General features: G+C 51.2%; 2 protein-coding genes across 5 annotated transcripts; both read right to left on the bottom strand.

The window, feature by feature from the left end:
- Nucleotides 1-314: 314 nt before the first annotated feature.
- On the bottom strand, nucleotides 315-11,784 carry FLOT1 (flotillin 1). Of its 4 annotated transcripts, none has more exons than XM_024738645.1 (13): nucleotides 11,612-11,770; nucleotides 11,222-11,430; nucleotides 10,847-10,922; nucleotides 10,667-10,757; nucleotides 10,297-10,440; nucleotides 10,040-10,159; nucleotides 9,856-9,951; nucleotides 9,491-9,643; nucleotides 2,694-2,875; nucleotides 2,491-2,536; nucleotides 2,243-2,380; nucleotides 1,825-1,989; nucleotides 315-700 (listed from the first exon to the last, which is right to left on the bottom strand). In XM_024738645.1, exons 2-13 carry the CDS (start codon nucleotides 11,262-11,264, stop codon nucleotides 671-673), a joined length of 1,284 nt encoding a protein of 427 aa, XP_024594413.1. In that variant the 5' UTR covers nucleotides 11,265-11,430; nucleotides 11,612-11,770; the 3' UTR covers nucleotides 315-670. The 4 variants fall into 4 exon arrangements, with proteins under 4 accessions (XP_024594413.1, XP_024594415.1, XP_024594414.1 ...); XM_024738647.1 differs by having other exon boundaries at nucleotides 319-700; nucleotides 11,222-11,278; nucleotides 11,612-11,784; XM_024738646.1 differs by having other exon boundaries at nucleotides 319-700; nucleotides 11,222-11,305; nucleotides 11,612-11,769.
- A 455-nt stretch (nucleotides 11,785-12,239) lies between these two features.
- On the bottom strand, nucleotides 12,240-13,929 carry IER3 (immediate early response 3). Its single transcript, XM_024738620.1, has 2 exons — nucleotides 13,307-13,929; nucleotides 12,240-13,207 (listed from the first exon to the last, which is right to left on the bottom strand). Exons 1-2 carry the CDS (start codon nucleotides 13,925-13,927, stop codon nucleotides 12,947-12,949), a joined length of 882 nt encoding a protein of 293 aa, XP_024594388.1. The 5' UTR covers nucleotides 13,928-13,929; the 3' UTR covers nucleotides 12,240-12,946.
- Between the last annotated feature and the right edge of the window lie 4,463 nt (nucleotides 13,930-18,392).

Raw genomic sequence — 18,392 nt, 5'->3', positions numbered from 1 at the left:
CTAAACTGTTCCATCTAATACCTCGTGCTTCAAGGAGCACAATAGTCTCAAAGCTGCCCTGGAAATTTAACAAATGTAACAATTTCCCTTGGCCGTGTTTTCAGTAATTCTAGGGACGAATGCAGTTATTGATATTGCTTCCACTTCAGCACGCTTTGCTGATAACCAACTTCAGGGTTGGGAGGGGGATTAATTCTATAACTTAACATACAAGTAACTACTGCCTCTCCCATTGTAAAAAGCCTATTGAAGGCAAAGGCAAAAGCTACATTCTAGCATTCATTTTGAATTAGTTCTGCTATATTAACTGTTCATAAGTATCAGTACTTATTAGCAATTTATTTGACAAAGTTGAGAACCTGCAGACCACCCCTCAAGGCTTGGTTAAGGAAGAATTCTGGACAACAGGCTCAGACAGTAGTTTAAGTTAAATAAGTTGGGGGTGGGATCATCAGAAGGCTGGCATGGGACTGGCAGTCTGCAGTATGGGGCTGGAAAAGGGAGCAACCCTTCCCTTCCAAAGCAAGGGACAGGCTTTTTGGCGAGGAGAGACAAGCGGTGGAACTCCGCTGTCAAAGGATGTGCTTGGGGAGCCAGCTGAAGTGCATGCAGTATTGGGGCCATTCAGGCAACTTGAGTTATGAGGCTGGGCATCGCGAAGGTCGAGGGCTCAGGCTGTTCTCAGAGGCTTGTGGTTCACCTGGCAAAAGACAACAGTGATGACTATGGGAACCAGGTGCCCTGCTCTCCCAGGATCCCATCTGGGTGAACAGGCTGCAGGGAGGATGCATACTTCCATGAGTATTCTAGTTTTTTCTGGTACCCTACCTCACCCCCTTTGCCAAGCAGTCATTTGGATTCTTGTATAATAATGAATTACTTACTGCAAAGGGGTGAAGGGAGCCGGATCCCTGCTTGCACAGGCCCTCCTTAGCTCCCAATTATCCACTGCAGACCTCAAGGAGACTCCAAGGAACCCAGCTCGAAGGTCACTGATTCAGTCTGGTGCTTTTATTTATATATGCATTTTTTATTTAACACACTCTTTGTTTTGTTTTTGTTGTTGTTTTGGCTGTGCAGAATACGGGATCTTAGTTCCCGACCAGGGATCGAACCCACACCCCCTGCATTGGGAACGTGGAGTATTAACCACCAGACTGCCAGGGAAGTCCTTTCACACACTTATATAGTACTTACTACATGCTAGGCACTGTTCTAAACACTGCAAATATCTACTCATTTAATCCCCTTAACAATTCAACAGGGTAGTTACTTTTATTAACCCAGTTTTAAGGTGAAGAAACAGGTGCAGAGAAGATTAACTTGTCCAAGGTCACAGTTAGCATGCACTGGGGCCACGATTCACACCAAAACAGTCTGGCTCTAGGTCCTACTCTCTGATCTCTACCGTAATCTACAGGTGAATAAACAGGCACCAAGAAAAGCAGTGATATGCCCTGGAATTAATTTTCAACAGGCTGCAGCTAGTTCCTTCTACTCGTGGGGTGACCAAGAGCACAGGCGCCAGAGATAGCTGGCCTGGGTGTGAAGCCCAGCTTCACCAGCTGTATGACATGGGCTAAACTGGAAGTTCAGTTTCTTTACTTTGTAAAAGCCCACATACCCCAAAGGAAGTTTGATCTAAAAACATTTTAAAACCATTTGTGTAGAAGCTTAGCCCTGTTTTGGCACACAGAAAGCAATTAATAAATGTCAGTGGCCCCCCAGGCCTCCTGGGTGCTGGCCCCATGCTAGGCCCGCTGCATCACATGCCATAAGAACCTGGTGATTCGGCTCCACAGCCCCCGCCCTAGAAACCCTCACCTGGGAGATGCTGACGCCTGTGAGTCTCTCCACGCTCTCCGGCAGGCGGCTCAGGATGTCCAGCACTTCCCCGGTCACTTTGGCCGCCCCCATGGCCCCACTTCCACTGGACACCAGTGTGATCTTATTGGCCGAGGTCAAGGGACCACTGATCTCCTCTGCCACCTGGTAGGTAAGATGCCCACTCAGCACTTGTGGTCTGACCACACCCATCCTAAGACTCCTTCCTCTGGGTTTTAAGATCCTTGTCCTTCACTTTTGTGAGGATCACCCTTCCTCACTCTGGTCACTGGCTTGTAATTCTCACCCCGAATTTATGGCTCCTAGCCTGGTTCTCCCCCAGACCCTCCCTCATTTCCCCCACCCCTCAGTCCTTCATCCTGTCCCTCCTCTGCTTTTGTCCACACGACCCCCAGACCTGGGGCAGCTTCTCCAGCAGCATGTCCAACTGAGCAGCCTCCTGGTACAGCTGGAAAGCCTCTGCCTTCTTGGCCATCTGCTCAGCCTCGGCCCGGGCTCGGGCCCCTATGGCAAAGGCCTCGGCTTCCCCACGCATCTGAGGAGGGTACAGGACGCCTGGGGTACTGATGGCGGTAGTCAAGGACAAGAAATCCGAGCACAATCCCACTCCCTCCACAAGCCGGCAAGAGCCATCTGCTAACTCACCCGCACAGACTCGGCTTCTGCCTCTGCCTGCATGATCAGCTGGGACCTGGGCAGAGAAGGGAGTGGAGGGAGGAGCTGAGGAAGAGCCCTTGCTCTGGGAGAAAGACTCCACAGGAGGAGTACAGGTAAAGAAGGCCTCAGCAATTCGTCTGGGGGCGCCCAGGTGGTGAAGGAGCCGCAAGGGGCCAGGAAGGGGTGTTTACTTCTCTGCCGCCGCTAGGCGCTCCAGCTTGTAGCGCTCGGCTTCCGCCGGCTTCCGCACGCGGGCCTCCAGCTCCTTCTCCCGGCGGGCGATCTCCTGCTCCTGCACTGCCACCTGCTGGGCCCGCTCCACCACCTGCACCTGGACCCGCTGTTCCTCGATCTGCTGCTTCGTCTTGGCCACCTGGGAAGGAGGGATGCTCAGAGTCAGAGCTGAAGAGCAAGCGGCCAGGAAGCAGGCAGGGAAGCTAGGGCCGGGGCTCCCAGGCGGGATGTAAAAATAGAGCAGGGGGACTTCCCTGGTGGCGCAGTGGTTAAGAATCCGCCTGCCAATGCAGGGGACACGGGTTTGAGCCCTGATCTGGGAAGATCCCACGTGCCTTGGCCACAACTAATGTAGGCCCACGCACCTAGAGCCCGTGCTCCGCAACGAGAAGCCACCGCAATGAGAAACCCGTGCACCGCAATGAAGAGTAGCCCCCACTCGCCGCAACTAGAGAAAGCCTGCGTGCAGCAACGAAGACCCAACACAGCCAAAAATAAATAAATAAATAACTTTAAAAAAAAGACTTGATACCGTGTCAATTCAAAAAAATTAAAAAAAAAATAGAGCAGGCACATGAAGGCGGTCCCAGTAGGCTCAGCCTGCCCAAGGGAGTCCGTTTCCCGTACAGATCCAAGGCATGGCCTGAGGAGCGATGGGGGGTGGCCTGATCTTCCCTATCAGAGCCAATACCAACAGTTAGGGCTGTTCCCCACGTAGTCTCAGCTTCAGGGCTGGATAGGGCTGGAACCCAGCAATTCTCCCTCAGGCCAGGTGAAGTATCCCTCCACTGAACTCCTATCACCTTGTTTCTCCACCAAGTCTCCCTCTAGAGTATGAACACCTGGTGGGCACTTGAGTGCATGGTAGCCATCCTCCACCTCCAGTCACGCTCAAATCCATGCACTTCTCTCCATCTGTGTGGCGGTTACCTTAGTGCAAGCCACTGTCAACTACTGAAAAGTTCTCTCACCAACTTTTTTTTTTCTCTCTCTCACCAACTTTCTTTTGGGGGGCTGTGTGTGTGTGTCATTTTTATCTTTTGTATGTGGTCCAAATTTTAAAAAAAAAGTAAACAGTGATAGGTTTCCTCCCACCTATTTCTCAAGCCACCTGGTTGGTTCACTTTCCCTGAAACAACCACCGTGAGCAGCCTGTCGTGTATCCTTCCCGGGATACTGTAAGCAACTACAAAACCATGTATACATAGAGTTCCTCTTAGGCAGATTTCATTTTCTTATCCCTTGCAGAGTAGAGGGATCAGAAGGCTCTTGCCAAGATGTCGGTGAGGAGAGGTTCAGGGGAGGAACACACTTCTTGCCTCATTGCTCTGGCTCAGATGTGCACCACCTCCCCTGTGGGGCTCATCAACACAAGAGATGGTGCCCCTGCCTTTACAGTGAACACCCATCTGTTCACTCCAGAGGAAGGGTGCTTCTGGATGTGGCACCCTGTACTATCTTTGACCCTAAAAGTTCAAACCTGTTCCAAACTAGACTAGTTGCTCTTGGCCCCCATATGCAGCATCACAGTGTTCCTGTGTTGGAGCCTATCCACCCCCCCTTCTCTCTCTTCTTCAGATTCAACCTCCGGCAGCTCCCACAGAAAGAGTATGTGGGGGACTTCCTTGGTGGCGCAGTGGTTAAGAATCTGCCTGCCAATGCAGGGGACACGGGTTCGATCCCTGGTCTAGGAAGATCCCACATGCTGCGGAGCAACTAAGCCCGTGCGCCACAACTACTGAGCCAGCGCTCTAGAGCCCACGAGCCGCAACTACTGAAGCCCACGCACCTAGAGCCCGTGCTCCCGCAACAAGAGAAGCCACCGCAATGAGAAGCCCGCGCACCGCAACGAAGAGTGGTCCCCGCTCACGGCAACTAGAGAAAACCCACGTGCAGCAACGAAGACCCAATGCAGCCAAAAATTAATTTTTTTTAAAAAAAGGAAAGAGGGCTTCCCTGGTGGCGCAGTGGTTGAGAGTCCGCCTGCCGATGCAGAGAACACGGGTTCGTGCTCTGGTCCGGGAGGATCCCACATGCCGCGGAGCAGCTGGGCCCGTGAGCCATGGCCGCTGAGCCTACGCGTCCGGAGCCTGTGCTCCGCAATGGGAGAGGCCACAACAGTGAGAGGCCCGCGTACCGCAAAATTTTTAAAAAAAGGAAAGAGTATGTGGGCAATAAGTTTTTTCAGATCTTGCTTCTCTGAGATTTTCACTCCACTCTTCTATTTGAATGACGATTAGGTTGAGTACAGGTTACTAGGTTGTTATTAATCTTCCACCAGAATTTTTAAGGCATTGTTCCAGGGTATTGAAGCTTCTTGAGAAATCTGAAGTCATTCTGATGCCTGACCCTTTGCTTGAGATCTGTTCATTCTCTCTGGAAGCTTTTAGTTCTTTTCGTTATTCTCAGTGTTCTGAAATTTCACAGTGATGTTCTTCAAGGTAGATGTTTTTCATTCACTGTTTTGGGCACTTGGTGGACCATTTCAATCCAGAAAGTCACATAAACGTGTCCAAATCTTTTCACTGATGATTTCCTTCTGTTTTCTTTGTTCTGTTGGGTCTCCTGGGCTGGCCTCTAATATTCTTTCCCAATTTTTCCATGTCTTGTCCTATTTTCTGGGAAATTTATTAGAATTTCTCTTCCACTGTGATTTTTTTTTTCAGTGCTTCCATTTTATTAATTTCTAAAAGCTCTTTTTTGTTTTCTATGTCCTGATTTCCTACATGTGAACTACTCTCTTATCACTGAGGATATATATTTTTTTAAGCTTTCTTCTCCCTGTATAGTATGTATCCTTCAAATTGCTTTGCTCTGCTTGTGATTTTGGCCTGTCTTCCATGTTGCAGGATCCCTCATACGTCAGGGATTCCTTGCTTGTCTGCTCACAGGGAGGAAGGTCTGAAACACTGAAGGGAAACTCTGGGTATGTGGGTGAGGCTCGTTGGCTTTGAGCTTCTACCTAGGCTGACCTAGGCAGTTCATCTGCTGACGAACCTCAGATTCAGGATCTTCAAGTCTTTCATGTTGGATTGGTCATGTTCTCCAGAGCAGTCTTCTGATTTCTTCTTTGGAAGATGGGGGTTCTGAGAGCCACATGGGGTGAGTGGTTAGGGGAAGTGGTCACTATTCAGTATTCAATAGGCAGACAGGGGCTTCCCTGGTGGCGCAGTGGTTGAGAGTCTGCCTGCCGATGCAGGGGACACGAGTTCATGCCCCAGTCCGGGAAGATCCCACATGCCGCGGAGCGGCTGGGCCTGTGAGCCATGGCCGCTGAGCCTGCACGTCCGGAGCCTGTGCTCCGCAACGGGAGAGGCCACAGCAGTGAGAGGCCCGCGTACCGCAAAAAAAAAAAAAAAAAAAAGCAGACAGCCTCTTCAGGCCTGTTACTGGTTAAGTACTTAGGCCCTCACCTGTGTCTGGCTGGCCCCAGGTCATGCCCTCTGGTTTACTCTCTTCAGATAATAAACCCCCAGAAGTCTACTGGGGCAGAGAAGGGAGCACTACCCAGAGGCAGGGAGCCAGAGCGCTCTGAGAAGTCACTTTTCACCTGTTTCTCCTTATTTCAACAGTCTTCCACAGCTCCAGAGGCCCCTGGTGCTGCCAGCTCCTGAGCCTCAGATCATTTCATTGTTTTCTCCCCTTCAGCTTTGGGCTCAGCTGTCTCAGACCTCCTTGGTCAATTACCACGGCTTTCCAGCGTCCAAAATGATGTTATGGTTTCTGTTGCTTCTGTTCCTATTCTCTCCAACTTTTTTTTTCTTTAATCACCTTATGTGGATTTAGTGAGGTTTTAAGAGGGAGTGCAATTAGCTGCATTTATGCAATTCATCATCTTTGAAAAACCTTCTAACTCATCTCCCCACTTCCTCTTTTTTTTAAAAAAAAATTTTATTTAATTTATTTATTTTTGGCTGCGTTGGGTCTTTGTTGCTGTTCTAGTTGCAGCGAGCGGGGATTATTCTTTGTTGCAGTGCGTGGGCTTCTCATTGCGGTGGCTTCTCTTGTTGCGGAGCATGGGCCCTAGGCGCGCGGGCTTTAGTAGTTGTGGTTCGCGGGCTCTAGAGCGCAGGCTCAGTAGTTGTGACGCACGGGCTTAGTTGCTCCACGACATATGGGATCTTCCCGGACCAGAGCTCCAATGCGTGTGCCCTGTGTTGGCAGGCAGATTCTTAACCACTGCGCCACCAGGGAAGCCCCCTTCTATTCTCTTTTGACAATCAATCAATTCTTCACATAACAGCTGTACTGATCCTTGTGAAAATGTAAATTAGACCAGAGCACCTCTCTGCTTAAAGTTCTCCAACAGCTTCCCATTGTGCTTTGAATCTTCTAAGTCTCCATCATGGCCACTCGAACCCTAGTAAACCTGGTCCCGCCTGCCTCTCCCTACTCACAGCACACCAGCCATACTGGATCAGAAACCTCCTTTCTGTTCCTGGGACACGCTGAGCTCTTTGCTACATCAGGGTCTTTGCATGTGCCAGTCCCCTGCCTAGTCACTTGCCACATATAGCTATTTAAATCAAAATAAAAAATTTAAAAATTCAGTTCCTCAGTCACAAAAGCCACATTACAAGTGCTCAACATCACAGCACAGATATAGAGCATTTCCATTATTTCAGAAAGTTCTATTTGAACAGCACTGGACTAGAATGTTCTTGGCCCACCACTCTTTACATTATTGACTATTTCTCATCTTCAGGATTTATCTCATGTATCACTTCCTCACCGAAGCTTCCTCTGATCACCCCCGACCTAATAGAGTATCCCCCCAGTAAAGTACCACCTATGTATTTCCTTCATAGCACTTCATGTAATTTGAGCCAGTGAAGGTTATTTGCTTATTAGTGGTTTCGTGTATTATAACGTAAAGCTCCATGAGGGCAGGAATCTTATTCTGTCTCATTCATACGTATATACTCATCTCCAAAACAATGCCTGGCACATAACAGGCATTTAACAGATACCTGTTGAGTAAATCCTTATTTCCCCAGCACCTAGCACAAAGCCTGGCTGGCACAAAATGAGGAACTAATAAAAGCTGAACAGAACCCAAACCAGCCCAACCCTTTGATGTGCAGACAAGCCATGTTGAGAAGAAGATTAAGGACCTTATCCTTGGGTGGGTTAAGTCCCGCCCAAGCTGGTGTTTTCCACTATGTTAATGCTTCTCAAACTCCAATGTCTATCAATACATGAATCACCTAGGGATTTTGTTAAAATACAGATTCTGACTTGGTCAGTTGGGCTGGAGCCTCAGATTTTGTATTTCTAACAAGCTCCCCAGGGATACCGATGTTGCTGGGAGGCAGACCACACTTTGAGTAGCAAAGTACTATGCCACACTCAGGTACCTGTCAAGCCATCCAGGGATTTAACGTCATAACTAAAGATGTGCTGCATTTCATAATTTCACCCTGTACCAACTCTTGGCAAAAACGAATCTCATAATATTGCTGCCCTTTGGGTAAAGGTCTCAGAGTACTGTTGATTCTCGTTAGTTATGGTAGTTCTGTTTTATAAAGTAGCCATGAACACTGAATTAACAAAACACTTATTTTGTTCCTAAGGGAAATACAGGTATAGGTTCTTGTGAGCCTCTGGTCACAACAGATCAATATATATCTTTTTTTTTTGGCCAAGATGTGCAGCATGCGGGATCTTAGTTCCCCGATCAGGGATCGAACCCACACCACCTGCAGTGGAAGCACGGAGTCTTAACCACTGGACCGCCAGGGAAGTCCTATATATCCTTGCTTTATGTGTTTCTGCTTAAAGACACCATAGGTAACATATCTGTTGGTTCATTAACAGTGAACTCATGGCCAGCAGCACTGTAACTCATGCCTGAAGGAAGCTTATCTAACACGCGTCTCCTCCATCAGGCACATCACAGCCTTCCTGCACTTAGGACACTAGACAGCACTTCAGCACTACATTTGGGGACATTTTAAACTGTGAAATCACCAAAAAAAAAAAGCACAAAAGTTCAAAAAATGTGGCAGTGAATATACTATGAAAATGACACTGTTTACAGTATGAGCCGAAACAAGAAGGCAGAACATCTTCTTGTTCAACCTCGACTGGGAAGCACACATCAGGCAACTCAAATTTTTCTCCACTCTGCGCATGTTTGCAAACAGTCATCAGTACAAAAAATACTGGTTCTGAGGTAACCAATAAATTTTAGTGATGAGGCAAATTCTCAGTTATGGGATCCACAAATGAGGAGGATTGACTACACCTCCCTGCATTTTCAAGGGCCTCCATGTCTCATTTTGTGGGATTCAAAGCCCACGTTTTCCTTCCTCACACACTTCTGTGATCACCAGGGCTGCTGTGAGCCCATGGAGTACCCCTGTGCAAATTGGAAAAAGGCACCCCTTCCTCTGGGTGGATGCAGACCCATTCACCCAGGCCCGATGTGGACCATGGTTGGATCTTAGCTCTGGTTCACCCCCTCATCCAGGTGCCCTGGCACAGGGCACAACCTGCCTCAAGCCCGTGATCAGCCCTATAGAGCGTATCCTTTCTAGGCCTTTTCTTTGCTTTTCAGCTGAAACGTTTAGGTCTTTTAAATCTTCCTCATAAGGAGGAGCTGGGTCAGAAATGGAGGGTCAGAAATGGAGGGTCAGAAATGGAGGGCCAGAATAAGGGGATCAGAGTCAGAATATGAGAGAGTGGTGGCCTGAGAAGAACGGGGAGGGAGTGAAGTCCAGCCTGGCCACCGGGCCAGCATAGGGGCTCTGACCTGAAGCTGATAGGCCAGGTCAGCCTGTGCTCGGCGGGTGTTGACCTCAATGTCGTATGCAGCCTTCTTGAGCTCGTAGTCCCTCTGCGCCTTGGCCATCTCGATCTCACTCAGGTACTGAGCAGACACCTTTTCTTGCTTGGCTTTGGCCTCCTGTGCATGCAGAGATCAGGCAGGGAGTCAGAGTAGGGAGAGGAAGGCCCCAGGGAGAGAGCCTGATCTCCACCAAGCTCCTCTGTCCTCACCCCAGGCCCGGCCTCATTTATATCCTCTGCCAACCCTGCTCCACCAGCCCCCACGCCATCCCCTCTTCCACCAGGTGCACAATAAGCCCATGGAGACCAAGCAACCCCCAGATCTCTCACCCGGATCCCAGCGTCTCTCTTGGCCTCCGCTTCCCCAATCCGAGCATCTTTTTGGACTTGAGCTGTTCGAGCCTTCCCCAAGGAGTGCAAATAGTCCTGTGGAAGAGTTGCAGATATCACAGTCCTCGGGAAGGTTTAACAGATGGGAGCAGGAAAGCGGGGAGAAGCAACTGCCTAGGTTTACCTGATCGTCGTGAATGTCCTTCAGGGTGTAGCTGACCACGCTGATGCCCATGTTGACCAGGTCTGAGGAGGCCACTTTGAAAACTTGCTCTGAGAATTTCTGCCTGTCCTTATAGATTTCCTAGGATAACACGATGGAGGGAAGAAGGAACGTAAGCTCTCAGATCCTCTGACCACTGTCTCCTACAGACTAGCTCGGTCCTTAGGCCCCTCTCACTCTGGCACCCCCTCCAGATCTTTCCCTGCCCTCAGGCCCACCTCCACAGTCATGTGGGCCATAATAGCCCTCTGGTGGCCCTCCAGCGTCTCCAGTGCGATGTGGGCAATCTCAGCCTCTGTCTTGCCCAGGAACATCTGGCAGGCAGCTGCCAACATTTCCTTATTCTGGCCCTGAATCTTCACCTGTAGCCAGAATAGGGTTAGGGAGGGTGTGGTGAAGGTCTCATGAAGACAGGGAGGAAGCTGGGAGAGTCAGGTGCCTTGGGGATCCCTGGAGAAGCTGAGACTAGCAGAGAAATTTCTCCATAGCAAGAGGTAGGGAAGGCCATGGTCAGAAGATTCTTAATGTCTGGGGACAGAGAAGGTGATGGGGGAGTGGACTTTGGAGGAAAGGCTCTGAAAGCCTCACCTGGGCAATGCCAGTGACTGAGATGGGGACCCCATGGCGAGTGTAAACCTTTTCACTCTTGACATTGAGGGTCAGTGTGTTGAGAGAGATCCTAGGGGAAAAAGAAGGGGTGGACAGTGTGAAAAGGAGAAAAGAGAGAAAACGGAGGTTCCCTTTCCCTAGTTCTCTTGTTCAACCTACCTCTGGATTTGCTGGATGCAGGGCAGGACAAAGACACGTCCTCCAGCCACCATGACTGGGGGGCTCCGGCAGAAACCTGCAAGGTGAGGAGGCAATGAGCTGCGGTGGCCGGTGGCCACGGTGGAGCTGGAATGTGGAAGACGACCGGGGAAGGGAGGGGGAAGCAATCCCCACGAAGAAATCTGGGCGCTGGCAGGAGCAGCGGGCAGTGTAGGCCTTGGAAGGATAGAGGCAGGGAATCACCACAAGTGGGTGGCTTGCAACCATGGGGGTGGGGTGGGCAGAAGGTCTGGCGCTGGGGAGCTGGTGGGGAGAGGGGGAAGGGACCTCTGCGGGGACTTGGGGGTCACTGGCTGAGCAGAGAACAATACTTACCGGAGACCACCATGGCCTCGTTTGGGCCACAGGTGAAAAACATGGCTCAGGCTGGAGCTGGAGGAGGGGGAGAGAAAGCCTTTGCTGATAGCAAGGGGCACTGTGAGGTCCACAGGAGTGAACCCTTTCGCTTTCCTGTCAGTCCCGCCCCGCCTGCAGACAATGCGGCCCCGTCCCTTCCGCGCCCACGGATCCGCTAAGGCTTTACCCTGTGAAATTTCGCAGTCACCCAGCGACTCCCAGCCCCTTGCCGCACCCCACCTTCAGTGACGACGGTTTCTCCCTTATCTGATAAAGCTCTCCCGGCCCTTGGAGACCCCCAGACCCTTGCGCCACCGTCTCTGCTCCTCCACAGCCCGACTCCATCTCCCCACCCCACCCCCCACCTACCTTCCCGGACGCGGGCAGCGGCCTGGCCGTGGTCCGGGGCAGGGCGGGGACGCGCAGGGGACCTGTGAGCCGCCGAGCAGGGGCCGCTCGCGCACAGCCTGCCTGGGAGCTGGGCCCGCGCTGGCGCCCTAGCACCCAACCAGGCCGCACCCTGGCGCTGCGGCAGACGCGACCCCGCCCCCGCGGCGGACCAACCTCCCCCCGCCCCCTCGGCCCGCCCCTTTCCCAGCAGGCCGCGCTCCGGTCCGCCGCCCGCCCGGGCCCCGGCTCACGGGGTCGGATGGGGCGACCCCCAATTCGCTGCCCCTCAGGGGTCCGGAGCCCTGCCCAGGCCGCTCCATGCCCCGCCCCACGGGACGTGACCTCAGTGGGTCTGGCACCCCGGGGCAAGGGAGATTGACTCACCTCGTATTTGCCCCGCGAGAACTAACTGGGAAAACCGCAGACTGGGCAACGTACGACAGCATCCGATTACCGGTTGCTGGGTTCCGTGACTCGGGAAAAAGGGGCTCAGGGGCCCGGGGAGGAGCGCCCGCTGGTGACTTGACCGCGGCTCCTCCGACCCAGGCGCTTGAAGGCCATGGGGAATGGGGGACCATGGCTTGCAAAGAGACACTCACATGACTGCTGACGGTAAATCAAGTTTATTTGTGTTCACAGAACATACCGGGCGACCCCATAGCCGCCCCCTGACAGCCCATCGACCCCGCAGCCACCCCTTGGGGGCAACTTCGAGGAGATCGAAGGCCAAGGACCTTATTCTCAACGGTCCGCCGAAGCCTCACACAGTAGACCCGCGAGTTGAGATGCTGGAGGGCTGAGTATGTCACCCGCTAAACCTACTACGACCCACCACCGTCCTTGACTCCCAGCCCGGGCGCCTTCTCGGACCCGGGTTTCCTCCATCCCTCTTCCCAGCCTCGCTCAGTTCTGGGCGCCGGCCTCCACCAATCCCCCAGAGCCCAATAAATACCCAGAGATCTGCATTTGCAGCAAGGAGCACATCTCGCACTCCTGCATAAGTTAAAATAAATATTACATACACCCCTCCATCACCTAGGGGGACATACATAAATACATATAAATATTATTAGGAGCAATGAGAAATAACGACGCTCTCCTGCCACCCGGCCTAGCCGGGTAAGTCTCCTGCCACCCGGCCTAGCCCCGGCTTGTCGGTGCCTGTCTCTCCCAGGCTCGGGCTGGCATCTCCGCTGTAGTGTTCTGAGTGCGAGTTGCCTTGGGAGTCCCAGTTTGGGATACGCTCTTTCTCCCACCAGGTACACCCAGTGTTTCTTGGTTTTTCAGATTCTTCTGGGGGTGTGGAGAGTCCGGTTAGAAGGCGGCAGGGTGTTGCTGGAGAAAAGTGCTGAGGTCCAAAGCGTAGTCCGAGGGCTCCGAGGTCAGATTAAGGGGCTCGAGGACCGGGGGCACAACGGTGGGCGCGAGGGACTGCGCGCTGGGGGTGTCCTCCGGGACCAGGGGTGTCGACACACCCTCCTCAGCCATCAGGATCTGGCAGAAGATGATGGTGAGCAGGAAAAAGAGCAGCCTTTTGGCAGGGCTCGGATCCTCGACTGGCAGCTGACGCCGGACCTGTGGGGAGATAACAAAGGCAACAGGTCAGGTCGGGGCCCCGGCGTACGGCGGTCCGCCCTGCTCTTCCCCCGGGCTGTCCACTTCGGCGACACTCACCACTCGTGGGTAGAGGACCCTACGGCTGCGCTTTCGGTGCCCGCGGGAGGCGCTGGGGCGCGCAGCGGGGGCCACCGCGGTCTCCGGGAGAGGATCGAAGGTGAAGATCTCGGGGCCGGAGCCCCGTTGGGGTCCCGGGCTGGTGGAGGGGACCGGGGTCGGAGCCCGCAGGACGGTCATGGTGGGGAGGGAGCTTCGAGAATGACACATTGTGCGCAGAGCTGAAGGACAAGTGGCCGCGCAGTCCTGCAGAGCTAGTTTTGTACTCCGAGAACTGGGCGGGCCCTTCTCAACTCCACCCGCTGCTGGGAGCGGTTGGCCGGTCGGCTGGAAATTCCGAAGTTTAAGCAAAGGGAGGGGGTGGAGACTTGGCCAGTGCAACCGTAGGCACCTAAGTGTGTGTCGTGAGTGTGTGATTTGTGAGTGGAGGCGGGTAAAATTCCGGACTGCGGGCACATGTCGGGACATGTGGCTGCTGGAGAGGGGCTCACAGACAGTTTGAGAAGGTTCAGCCACAAGCCCCATCTCTGGAGAGGCAGGAAGGCTTACATAAGGAAGTCTGCCCATCCTACTACAATACTGACCCAGCAAAGTCAAGGAACCACAGTTACAGGTGCACATTCACAAGCTTGTAGGAACACGGAAAACACACAGCATAGGAGGGAAGTCTAGTACAGAAACAGCCAAGATGCCTAAGAGAAATGAACACCCTAGCACACACAGACAGACACAACCCTGCCTGCTTTAGCACACACACACACACACACACACGCACACACACCACATTGTAGAGGCGGAAAAATTTCTCCTTTCCTTCTAGTTTCTTTGGCTGGTCTAATAATTAGACATAGGACAGATTAACAGGAGAAAACAAATTTAATTGCTTACTTACAGGAGCCCATGAAGACTGGAGACTCAAAGGCAGGCAGTCGGGCAATTGAGGCTTATATGCCATCTTCAGCTAAGGAATGGGAAAGAGGCCTGAGGCTTGAAGGGGAGGTGGGTAATTCACAGGAAGGTGAAAAGGGCAGATGTTAGCTAATTAGGTGTTTGCCCTGCTAAGCAGGTAAGTCTTTCAGGTGAAAGCTATCTCTGGGCCAGTCCCCCTACCTAAATTATTTAGGCAATTGTCTGCGGGGTTTTGATTTCCTTCAGCTCCAAATAATTCACATGCCAAAGTGGCACATTTCGGGTGGCATATTCTGCTCGCCTTCAATATGCACATCACACCCACACAGAACAAAGGTGCAGAGACTGCACAGGGGCAACCCAGCAATGTGCAGAAATGTTCATACATGGCTGGAGCAGAGGACCACAAAATACAAAGGTGAGAAGTTAGCAGCCATCTGGATTTAAGTTTATGTGAAGAACATTTAAACTGTGAGACATTATGCAAATGTTGTGGTAATGATAATAACACAAGAGAGAATTGACACATTTTCATAACTGCCTTAGAGAAAGCTGCTCATGGATGTAAGGCCAACTGGCCCGAGGCAGGGGAACACAGTCAGATTCACAGGTTGCATCAGACCAAAATTCTCCGGACCACCCAGTTCCAGGAACTGACCTGGGGACTTTGAACCCAGCCCAGCCTTCCCGCCTTTCGAGGGGCGGGACTAACGGTCCCCCAGGATACCCGAAAAGACCACCAAATAAGGAATACCCTGCGCCCTCCCAGATTCACCACACCCCTTTCCCTTCTTCCCCTATAAAATCTTGCCCAACCCTCCCCCAGCCGCGACTTCTCTGGCCCCTTTCTCTCCGACCAGAGAACCTCGCCCGGGAGCGCTCGCTTGAAGCTTTCCTCTGTTTCGCGGTGCCGTTTGTTAAGATCCGACCTTACAATGGACACAGAATTTAACATCTTTTGAGCACTCAACAGGGCCAGACACCCTGTTAAAAGGTACTGTTGAGTACTGAGGTAGGTTTCAGCATGTATGCTGCTGAGAGAGCCAAGTGCTTTATCTAAAGCAAACACATCAGGTTCTAAGAAAATGGAAGACTAAGTATAAGGGGAACCCAATAGAGCTGCTGTTCCTGTCTGTCTAATCAATCACATGAGGCATCAGGGAAGAATGGCATTTGAGATGACCTTAAATGGTGGGTGGGATACCACAGAGTCAGATGTGGAAGATGACTGAGAAAGAGAATGGAATCAGCAAAGGCCTTGAGCTGGAAAAGTACAGGATGTGTTTGGGGAATCACAAGAAAAACGATCTCAGGACAAGTTTCCTGTAATGGAGTAGTGGTGAAACCCAGCAGGACCCTGTGGGGCCCTCCTGGGTACCAAAGCCTTTCCGTGTCCCTCCTAGACCTTCCCTGGGTTCCAAAGGACAGATTCAAACAGTTGCTGATTAGGGAAGGAAGGGAATGCAGAAACAGGAGTAGTCAAGAAACAATAGTGCAGGACTTCCTTGGTGGTCCAGTGGTTAAGACAGAGCTTCTACTGCAGGGGGCGTGGGTTTGATCGCTAGTCCGGGAAGAATGCTGTGCATCCAGCACAGCCAAAAACTTTAAAAAAAAAGAATGGTGCAGATAAAGCAGGGGCCTGGTTCCTCCTCAAGGGATATACATAACAATATATCTTTGAGTTCTTCTACAGGAACTAAGTCCCTCACTCAGTTGGAGGATGGTAACTTCAGGCTGAGTGCAAGATTCCTGGAGCACCACCCTGTTACCTCACCACCAACCAATCAGAAGAAAGTCACACACCCCAAATTTTACCTATAAAATCTTTTCCCCAAAAAACTCAGGGAATTTGGGGGGTTTTGAGCACAAGCCACCCATTCTCCTTGCTTGGCCCTGCAATAAACCTTTCTCTGCCCCAAACTCTGCCGTTTCAGTTTATTTGGCCTCACTGTGCACTGGGCACATGAACTTGTTCCATAACAGTACCTTCAAAATTTCATTTCTTCCTCTCCAAGCTCATTTTTACCCCTCTTCTCTTGTGCTGTGCTCCAGCCACCCAGGGCTGCCTCCTTTCAGTTCCCAGGATTTGCCAAGCTCTTTCTCGCCTTAGGTCCTCTGCTTAAATTGCTCTGCCCTGGCACTTGCAGTTTTTGGCAACTTCTCATCCTCATCATAAACAGGAGGGAAGCGGGCAGGGCACAACCTTTAAAAGAATGACATAGTCCTTGAGGATCCGAATTTTGCCTTTAAAAACTCTTCCCTGAAAACCATCAGGGAGTTTGGGGTTTTTGAGCAAGAGCCACCTGTTCTTTTTGCTTGGTGCTTGCAATAAACCTTTCTCTGCCCCAAACCCAATGTTTTGGTTTGTTTGGCCTCACTGTGCATCAGGCACGCAAATCTGGGTTCCACAACAGTGGTAAGTGACGATGGCTGGAAAGGAATTAGGCAGTGAGGAGAGCTTAGCTGTCAGGCCAGGGGACTGGGTTTGACTCTAGACTGTGGAGCTTGTGGGTCATGGAATGACATCAAAGGAGGGCAGGTTCAAAGCTGGGAACTGAGTGGGACAAGGAGTATGCTCTGGATGGGGAAACACTGAGGCAGAGACGGGATACTACTGGAGAGGTTTGGGTATGAGGAAAGGGCCTGAAATGGGCTATGACACAGGGAACACGAGAAGGGGCAGCTTTAAGAGACATTCCTAGCATAAGATTACCAGAATTTAGTGATAAGGCGGGTAGCATTAGAGTCAGGGAGCATGAAGGGACCAAAGCTGTCTCCATGCATTTCAAATGCATCTGCCACAGAGCTTTGTACCAGATCATATTATGCCTGGTACACAGGATGAGAACATGTTTGACCTCTTCCATTAAAGGCTGTGTCACACATGTCTTTGTGTCTTCCATAGAGCCCAGCAGGGTGCCTTGCATGTACTAGTTGTTCAGTAATCTTGATAAATGAAAGATGAAAATGCAGAACTAAAAAATGCACATATAGTATACATACACTGGCTGGATCACCCCAAGATTTTGAGACAGGCATACACTCCTTCAAATCCCACATATGAATTTATAACCTCTTAAGAAAAGTTGGGACAAGTCTTACACAGACACCAAACAAAGAACACCTAAGGGCATTTCTCAGCCAAGGATGTGTGGGGTTGCAAATAAGGGGATGGCCCACAACTGGGCTATAAATAGAGACATTATTGCTGTCTATACTATTGCTTCCTGGGCTTATGTGTTGCTTTATTTTACACCCACCACTCCTGTTTAAGCACACTTGAAACTTTCAGCATTACACACTTCTTCCAGATGAGGCATAAAACACACCTCCTCTGCAAACAAAGACACATCCCTTTCCCACACCTCCCTTTCACATCTGCCATCATCGTTACATTTACACCCAAGCACAGTGAGCCTACCCACCCACCTACACCCTCATTCCAAGGCAACCTGCACACTAAACGATGATCAACATAAATACATGACAATTTACATGTGTGGACAGGCTCACATGCTCACACAGACATAAACTGGGGATGGGAGAGAGAGTGATGATGGAAGAAAACTGCTTGGTGGGAGAAGGGGAGAGTCACCCAAGGTTAGGAATGCATAACTTGTTTATGATGGAAAATTTCTCCAGGGCATTAGGCAGGGGAGGGGAAGTGAAGGGGATGTCAGGATCCTGTTTCACACTACCTCCAATATCTGGAATCTGGGCCTCCAGCTGGACCTAGTTATCCTCACTGTCCTCCCCGCACAGAGAGACCTTTCTTTGTGGCAAAGTCAGAATGGGACCAAGAGAAGAACCGGAGAGAAGAACTCAGAGAGCCAGGGCTCTGCCCCACCCCCTCCCTGCCACACAGGAAGCTGGGGAAGGTTGAGAGTGAATCATTAAGTCAATGACAGGGTGCAGGGGTGACAGCTGGGGGATGAGTTAAGGCCAGAAAGGCCCAGGGGCTGAGACCGGCAGTTGCACGGGTTCTCACTGCCCTAATCCTAGGGAAAGGCCTTTGCCCCTTTCCATTTCCAGCTCTCCTCATATCATCCCTATCTGCCCAAGATCACCAAGTTCCTTCATTCCCCTCCTTTGACCTGTGTTCTTGACCTCCCACTAACCTCTTTCTTAGCCCCTTGTTTGTTTTCTTGTTAATGCTTACCACAGTAGGGAATCATTT

The sequence above is a fragment of the Neophocaena asiaeorientalis genome, unplaced genomic scaffold (assembly GCF_003031525.2).
Source record: "Neophocaena asiaeorientalis asiaeorientalis breed wild unplaced genomic scaffold, Neophocaena_asiaeorientalis_V1.1 scaffold282, whole genome shotgun sequence".
NCBI classification, from domain to species: Eukaryota; Metazoa; Chordata; class Mammalia; order Artiodactyla; family Phocoenidae; genus Neophocaena; species Neophocaena asiaeorientalis.
This window is presented reverse-complemented; position numbering and strand designations above follow the sequence as displayed.

Excerpts from the sequence above, each read along its gene's own strand:
- FLOT1 (XM_024738644.1), bottom strand. The coding sequence starts at position 11,113 with ATGGTTGCAAGCCACCCACTTGTGGTGATTCCCTGCCTCTATCCTTCC. Across the intron at positions 10,160-10,296 it reads TGGCCCACATGACTGTGGAG|GAAATCTATAAGGACAGGCA; the intron begins GTGGGCCTGAGG and ends GTGTTATCCTAG. Across the intron at positions 9,952-10,039 it reads AGGACATTCACGACGATCAG|GACTATTTGCACTCCTTGGG; the intron begins GTAAACCTAGGC and ends ACTCTTCCACAG.
- IER3 (XM_024738620.1), bottom strand. The coding sequence starts at position 13,927 with ATGTGCACCTGTAACTGTGGTTCCTTGACTTTGCTGGGTCAGTATTGT. Across the intron at positions 13,208-13,306 it reads GGGTCCTCTACCCACGAGTG|GTCCGGCGTCAGCTGCCAGT; the intron begins GTGAGTGTCGCC and ends ATCTCCCCACAG.